Source organism: Choristoneura fumiferana, chromosome 19, assembly GCF_025370935.1.
Source record: "Choristoneura fumiferana chromosome 19, NRCan_CFum_1, whole genome shotgun sequence".
NCBI lineage: Eukaryota > Metazoa > Arthropoda > Insecta > Lepidoptera > Tortricidae > Choristoneura > Choristoneura fumiferana.
The window spans coordinates 10,337,465-10,346,265 of NC_133490.1; the positions used below are offsets into that span (position 1 = coordinate 10,337,465).

Here is an 8,801-nt window from a genome sequence, read left to right on the forward strand (position 1 = left end):
GGCACTACTGACAATCCACTGCATAGCACTGCACGCGAAAATGCTAGACTACTGTGCTAGCTAGAATCACTGTTCGACAGCGTAGGTACAAATGTACGACAGTAGCTATGTGCGAAGTTAAATTGTGCGACATATTATTATACAACTAGCTTTTGCCCGCGGCTCCGCCCGCGTGGTATTCGGTTATCGCGCGCTGTTCCCTCGGGAACTGTGCATTTTTCCGGGATAAAAAGTAGCCTATGTCATATTGGCTTTTAATGCAATGTCAATGAAAACCACGATTATTTTTTATTTAATTAAATTCAATAACAGGAACTTTGAAGTCTCTTGCGGCGCATTCTTCTTGGCAATGATGGTCTTTCCGAAAGCGCTGGTAGTTTAAAAAATGACGTGTAAAAGTGCCCATTGCGGCCTATTTACTGAATAAATGATTTGAATTTTGAATTTGAATTTGTGAAGTCTAGAAACCGAAAGTATTTGTCGGTTACTAATCTATGAAAGTATATTTTGTAGAAAAAACGTTTTTTATTTCAAAAATAGTATAATTTGAAAGAAAGAAAGGTTTATTTTGGCTCTATAAGTACCACCTAAAACTAAGACTAAAACTAGCACTAAATAGTACATTGTGTCTTAAGGGCGGTAAATAAGGAATTACGAACGAGAGTCTATTAGAAGCCCGAAGTCGAAGACTGAGGGCTTTAATGAGTCGATGTTCGTAATTCTAGTACCGCCCGTGCGACATACAATGTTTTTCATCACATTTGCGAGTAAAATTTTATATTTCTAACAGAAAAAATATAAATTGTTCCAAATATTGGCGATACCATAGGCTGCGCTCTTGGCAGCGCCGCCCTCCCCCTCCTCAGCATGTGCCTGAGCCGCGTGTGCATGTGGTCCTGCTGCTACGCCATGCGCAGCACCATCAGTACGGGCAATTTACTCATTTACCGACCTTGGGCTTCATGACAAGAAAATTTGTACGCGCAATGACTCATTTACCGACCACGGCTTTCATGACAAGCACATTAAGGTCGAGGGTTTTATTTGGGGGGTTGCAATCAAGGTAGCCTTCATGTTTTGACACTGTTTACGAGCAAGTGTGATGAAAACTATGTTACTTGGTGACACAGCAGGATACCAAAAACTAATTTGAATACTTCTTACCGCTAGTAAGTATGCCACCCCTAATTTTATTTTATATAATTTTGCCTGTTTTATATAACCTTCCAAATTTTAAATTTGTGACAACCCTTCCTTACTTGCGTAAATACCTATACAGGCTGCGGTATCACTCAACTTCAAAGGCGTCGGCCTACTGCAGGGAAAACTTGTTATACTGTGGCTCTAGCGTTCAATTCAAAGGGTTGTTACTCACGTGTAGCAGCGGTGTGTGTGTTGAGGGTGAGCGGGGAGGGTACGACGGGCGCGGGGGCGGGGGCGAGGGAGGACGCCGGCGCGGGGGCGGAGGGGGCGGGTCGTCGTCCACAAGTATCACGTCTTGCGAGTCCGACTCGTAGCCGCCCCATGCTGCAATACAACAAACGTTAAAGAAGTCCATATAATATTACAAAATGCAAGGGCGTAGCCAAAAACGCAATTTCATTAAATTTTTCATTGGTTTGCAAACCCTATTTCAGTAAAATTAAAGTTAACTACGCAGAAAGTTTATATAATTTTAAACTGTTAAATAAGCCACGCTAACTCCGGTTGTACTTATAGGACATGATAGCTTACTAGATTTGACAATATTTGTCGCTTTAATAATTTATTATACTTTTACCTACGTGCTGTTTACAGCTATGGTCAAAAGCCATGACCTGATGCCTGTAGGTTTGAACTACGACCTCTCAAGCAGAGGGTCGTGGGTTCTAGTCCAGGCTCGCACCTCTGACATTACACTTGAAATTTACAACGAGTTTGACGGTGAAGAAAAACATCGTGAGGAAACCTGCGGCGAAGAAATTTGATGTGTGTGTGTTAAGTTCCCACTCCGCCCTAGGGCCGCGTGGGAACAAGGAACCAAGCACTCTTGTTCGGAGAGTAGGCCTGTGATCTGCAGTGGGACATATGATGATGAGATGATGATGGTGATTATCTTAAACAGAGAGGTTGTGTAGGTGTGCAAGAATGTTAAAGCTGGGGGACAACTGTTACTCGCGTCCGCAGGATTTACCTACCACAGCCCTGCACGTGTCCCCTGGGTGGTGCTAAACTTACAAAACTTAAGGCGAATTGAACGTTCTGATAAATAGAGAAACGCATAATCATGAACGGTATCCACATGAAAGGAAAATGTCCACGACTTACCGCCAACTGAGGCCACCAAATTCATTTATAGACTTCAAGTCTGGCGAGGAAGTTTTATCATCCGACTTATCAAGGCTCAATGAATATTTTAGTTCCTGGTGTCTGATACCAAGCCCGAGCAAGACAGAAGTGGCGTGCTTCCACCTTACACAATGTCGTGGCTTGCGACCCTCAGGGTCCGACCCTGAATGTGGATTTATAACTAGTTTGTAGTTTCTTTCTTTAGTGTAATTGTTTAATGTTTTACGCCATACGATTAAATAATGTTAAAGCTCGCCCATATCGTTAAATGCTTGAGCACTTAAGCATCCGACATATTTATTATGTCGGTACGCTCAAATCACTGGAAGAAATCGCTCTTAAGCGATAAGTTCGCCTATTGCTTACCTTGTAATTTTCTGTGTACCTGTTTTCTGTATCGCTTACTATTTGTGATGTACAATAAAGAGTCATTGACCTGTATTGTATCACTTAATTATAGTATTTAAACAAAAAAAAAACAGTTTTCCAACAGCAACATCAATAACAAGAACAAGTTCAATGAAAACTGAAACTGAACGAAACGATCGAAAGCTTGTTTGGATGAATGAGATATTTTAGGGGAATTTCCCGCGCGACGTTTACTAAACACCGCGCGGGGAATTCCCTTTTTCTCACAGCGCGTTCCGTTTTACGCAAAACTTTTGTTATAACTATGACAACTGAAAAAATCCAAAAAATCCGATTTTATTAGGTTTTTTCCAATAAATCGCGAATTACACGATTTAAAAAAAAAAACATGTTTTTTTCCAACCCTGCATTAAGGTCACATATTTTTGTAACTTCGGCCGTGTCGATATCTTTGCTCTTGACTGTACAGTCACCTGCATTAATATCTGCCACACCACACCTGAGCGTGCAAAAATATCAGTAACGTCCCACCGACCCTAGAAATAGATTTATACACGCTTTGTTGTGTCAGATATTGGTATGGTATATAAAAATATGTAAACACAAGTGCTTTAGTAAATGCTGCCTCCAATCATTGACTAATTTTATGTGACAGATATCTGTGTTGCCGTCTCCGTTCGTTTTATCGGAATAAACAGAGACAGTATCACATATACATACAATTTATCAATGCGCGTAAAAATGGTCCTGTACAATATTTTATTTCTCCTGTAATTAGTTAAAACATTCTAACGAATGCCGACAGAGTTAATTTTTCCATGTAGTTTTATCAAACTACATGTAATTTTCCATTTCCATGTAATTTTATATCATACTAATGGGGGGCGGGACATAGCGTCAGAATGGGAGTTGTGGAGGTCAGAGGCCTTTGACCAGCAGTGGGACACCATAAAGACGTTTAAAAAAAATTAAAGAGCTCACCTGGTCTCGACGGCGGCCTCGGGCTCGGCACAGCGGGACTGACCACTTGCTGTAACACACAGTCGGTTGTGAGCGTAACGTACCACCGCACATACACACAGACAGACGTAAAGTATGCGTACCCGGGCGAAGGCGGGGGAGGTGATGGGCGTGCCCCCGAGACGCCGCGTCTGCCGCTCCGCCGACGAACGGTTGGAACCTGATTAGAACAATAAAAAAAATGTGTAACGCAATTTTTTCAGTTTTCGTAATAATACTACACACCCGGGTTTGAAGTCACATCTTATACAATGCTAAAAATTGAAAATCGACGTGTTCCATTAGGTCAAATCTCCTAAATGTCTGATTCCCGAATCTATTTTTACCTGTACATCTTTCCCCTAACGTCTATTTACCCGAATGTCTAGTCGGTCTTCGTTCAATCAACTACTTTCTGGTTCGCCCATTTTAGTTTTGATGACCCAAGATCGACGAAACTGTGCTCCGCGGAGCTCCTATTCCGTGTGGCTAAGGCACTTCGCGCCTTGACGCAAATCTAGCCTCAACTACGTTTTTTTCAAGTTTCCAGCGCAATCAGGTTAAGTTAGGACACAAAGCCATACAAACAGATGAACGAAATAAACAGACTGGACATTAGAAGAATTGGACATCTGGAAAATCAGGCGTTCGGAGAATGGACATTTTGGGAATTGGTCGAAATAGACAAACTGGATATATAGGGGATTAACCACAAATCCATTTAAGGCGTTATTTACCCTTAATAAATAGTTTCTTTCAATTTACTTATTGCTCACATTTGATATCAGATTTCATTACGTTCTAGCACGTATTAGCCAACACTTAGACACTAATTGTATTGGCCTCCACGGCAATATTAGAAACTTCACTTAAATATACTATGTGAAGGATTTATTTGATAATATTTTGAAGTATATTAAGGCAACCGTTTTCAGGGTTTCCTAACGGGGCCCTAGTACTGTCGCTATGGTGTATGTCTATCTATCTGTCATAGAGCACAGGGTATACATTCTAATTTATTGAAAAAAAAAACTGCCAAGTTTCTTGGCAGTGATGGTCATTTAATCATACAATCATTGCTTTCATGGTATATAGGATCTTAAACTAAAATAAAATATTTCCCAAACATGACCCTGTAGTAGGGCTCTGCAAGATAACTTCAAGCTATTTTCATAATAAATAGTTAAACGATATCCGATAATTTATAAATATGTAATATAATTGGTGTACGTATTCTGGAAAAATCTTGCAATGTGTAGTAACATTTTTCAATGAGGTATGCCTTTAATAATTTATTGAAGGATTTTTCTTTTATTTTATGTTATTATATATTTTTATACACATAATATAACGGCCTGTATTGAACATTTTTAATTTATGAGGGGGTATGGGTATTTAATGTCTTGGTCTTAATTTATTATTATCTTTGAGCTTCCTTTGGTCTTTCCGAAAGCGCGTGTATGTATTATAAAAAAGTAACAGGTAAAGGAGCCCTTTGCGACCTATCTACAGTTTTTTATTTTTTATAATTTGTTATGAAGGCTAAGACATTTTTACTGCCATTATTACCACATTTGCATGCGATAGATTTTGTTGTTAAGCATATAAATAAATAATTGTGATTATGATTATTTCAATCCGTCCAGACCTTTCTATGTGAAACAGTGATCACACGTAGGTCACATGCAACCTCATAAACTGCCTCGTTTGTAATATTAGTAGGATTCCCCGTATCCGTTATAGCGTTTTCAGATTATCCGATCCGATATCGGATCATATTTCATACATTTTACTTCCCCCGATATCGGATCGGATAATCTGAAAACGCTCTTAGGGCTAAGAACTAAACTGAATTTTGACAAATAAATTTAATATCGAAAATACAAACTGAAATATAGATGCATAGAAAAACCATAAAAATAAGACCAGCGCTGGGAATCGAACCCAGGTACTCGGCATTCCGCGCACGTTTCTATGCATCATATTTCAGTTTGTATTTTCGATATGGGTTTTACGGGATGACCGTAAAAGTAACAAAAAATTTGGAATTGAAATAAAAAATACAAAAAGATTCCAAAATTTCATCTTTCCTTCTTTCTATAATCGTATAGAAGTCTTAGTTAAGCGTATTAATAGGTATTTAAATTAATTTATACGGCGGGTGCAATGCGCCGTAAGTCAACGCGCTTAGTGGCGGGTCAGTGACCCTGTTGACCGTTGGTAATATAGTCGAAATCATGATTATATTGACATATACTTCCGCAAATTTCGTGTACTACGGTCACTATGGCTTTTGCGAGACACTTAAAGGCTTAAAAATACTCCAAAAATCTTAAGTGAATTAAAAATAGGGTCGACTATAGTCATGACCTTTAGGCTACGTTTCTACTAGAGATGTGAAACCCAGCCTGCGAGAAATATTTGTCATGCACCAATAGAAACGCTTCATTTACCTATCCTCACTCGGCGCATCTTCAGTGGAAACAGGCAGGCGGAGCGAGGATAGATAATGAACCGTCTCTATTGGTTCTTTCGTGACAAACACATCGTAACGCATCCTCGTGAATTTCTGGTGGAAACAGCCTTATAACGATCACTTTATTTTTGCTTCTTAAAAATACAGTATACGGACCGCTCCACTAAATATTCTGGCAACAAATTCTGTACAATAATTTTACCCACATTGCTACTGATTACCACCAAGTGATTAGTGATTACTGATAACGAACCAAGTGGAATAACATAGAAAATAAAAAATAAAAAAACAATTTACCTAGTTGTCTTGTGACTCGTTGTTTTTTTTTCGAGTTAAAATGTTTTTTCACTTGTATAGTATTAGTAATAAGCTTAGTGTAGCATTTTTTAAACACCGTGTATGTATGCTTAAATGGAACCACGTGTTATTGGCGGTCATAAAAAGGGTCTGGTCAGAGGAAGTAGGGGCCAGCTTCCCTAGTTCCGTTACCCATATCGAATGCTCGCATCACTTCATTGGTTAACATGAATATATTAAAAACATGTTGATATGACCGTTGACATTATATTTAAACTGTAGCTTTACGTATTTTTTTTTTACTTTGTCTTTGCGAGACGAATGTAAAGCCGAGTTTAGACTTGCAAGCAAAACGGTGCAAGTTGTACATTACAAGGTCGTAAAGGGAACGACTTTAAAGTGATCAATTGAGCGCAGCAATGTAAAGCCCCATTTAGACCATTCAGGAACTTTCATACAAGTTGTATTACATCGCAAACTATTGAGGGACAATGAATTCAGCTGATGTCTGCTGATTTCTACTTGCACGATTTATCTTGCAGTTCTAAACTGGGGTTAAATATGATTTTTGCGCGTCAAAACTCCGTCACAGTTAAAATTTTAATTTGAACGAGGATATTACGTATCTTAATCCGTAGGGCACAGGGCATGTTTACTGTAGAATGTTTGTGTGACATTGTTTCGGTTTAATATTTATTTAAAAGTTTGATTGTCTAAACCTATACCATAGATAATTGTTTTCTTTAAGAGTTCATCTAAACAACGGCTCTCTATCGTTTGCCCGAATTTCATTTGCCATAAAGTAATTTACTTCTGAAATAGTAATTTCTTCAGAGTTTATATTAAACTAACCTAACCTAACCTACTGCATTCTATATGATGACATTTAAAAAAATCCTGAAAACAGCACAGTTTTATATATACTGAGCGGCCAAAAATCTGGCCCTCAAATGTATGCAGAATCGGTAATTTTGTATGAAGGGTGGGCAAAATTTTGTGCCACTAAGTATATTTTATGGCAAACGTTGGTATGGCAAGTGAAATTCGGGCAAGTAAAAGTAAACGCTAAACAACACAGGCCAGGGCAGATCTGGCTTAGGCTGCGTTTCCACCAAAGATGTGAGAGGCACATCTCTGATGAAACAGCTTAGCGGAGCGAGACGTTTCTATTGGTTGATAAAAAACGAATTCCTCGCACATCTTTAAAACGCATCCTCATCTGGGGACTGGCGCTAGCGTTACTGACTTCGTCTAAACCTTGCTTTAGATTAGACAATACGGCCTCTGGTCTTAAAGTGCTCGAAGAGGATCGTACCTGTGTTCTGTGGGGAGGCGGCAGAGGGTATGACGAGGTCCCGCCATCGCTTCACAAGCACCTTGGCTCGGCGAGCGAGCGTCGGCTCGGAGGTTTTGCGCCGGAGCTCGTTCACATGCTTGCCCAGTCGGGTGGTCTGAAACGCATTTGTCCACGATTAAAGAGAGGTAATCTAAACCCAGCGGTAAGAGCTTGTGCACACTAGCGTTTTTGAAAGAAAGAAAGAAAATACGTTTATTCACAACACAAGACAACAATATTATTAGGTACAAAAAAAAAACAACAAAGGTATGTGTCATTGCGGTTGTGAATCGGACACTGGCTCAGCATAATGCTGAAGCGTTAAAAACACCCCAGCGCTGATTGCGTTTTGCGCTCCGCCGAAAAACCGCCGGCAAAAGCTCTTAAGGTGCGAACATACTATTTAAAACCCGACGCCACGCCACCCATGCGACACGCCATCCAACGCGTGTCAGTATTAATCAGTCCTATTTATTTATTATGGTCAGTTGAAGATAGAAACATGCGTCAGACGACGTGGCGTGGCGTCGCGTTTTAATAGTATGTTGCTTCCGCCTTTAACAGTGTGTGTTGTCGGCCTTAGCAAGATGTCTTCAAATTATTAATAATTTAAAGACATCTTGTATGTTTTATTCTTAAAGATTTTTTTTATTAAGATATTTATCCATACCTCCAGCAGCTCTTTTGTAATATTAATTTTCTCCAATATGGATATGATTTCGTTAACGGCATGCATGTCGACAACCTGTAATTAAAGAAAAAACCAAATTAATTCATCTAGCCTATAAGTACCTATATCATTTCGCGTCAAATAAATCGCACACTTTCCAAAACTAGTTTCAACCATTTATTGTACCGATATCTGACACAACAAAACGTGCATAATACGACTCCATTTCTAGAGCCGTCAGAACGTGACATTTCTGCACGCTCTGCTTGAGCAGACATTGATGCAGGTGACTGTACCCTATCAATATTATTAAAAACAATTATCGC

General features: G+C 39.4%; 1 protein-coding gene across 1 annotated transcript; it reads right to left on the reverse strand.

The window, feature by feature from the left end:
* Positions 1-1,375: 1,375 nt before the first annotated feature.
* LOC141438863 (uncharacterized) lies at positions 1,376-7,913 on the reverse strand (the record flags this gene model as incomplete). The annotated part of the gene is given in 4 exon segments (XM_074102905.1): positions 1,376-1,527; positions 3,679-3,727; positions 3,801-3,877; positions 7,785-7,913. Coding segments are annotated over 4 exon segments (325 nt in total), but the record flags the coding sequence as incomplete, so codon positions are not given.
* Positions 7,914-8,801: the final 888 nt, after the last annotated feature.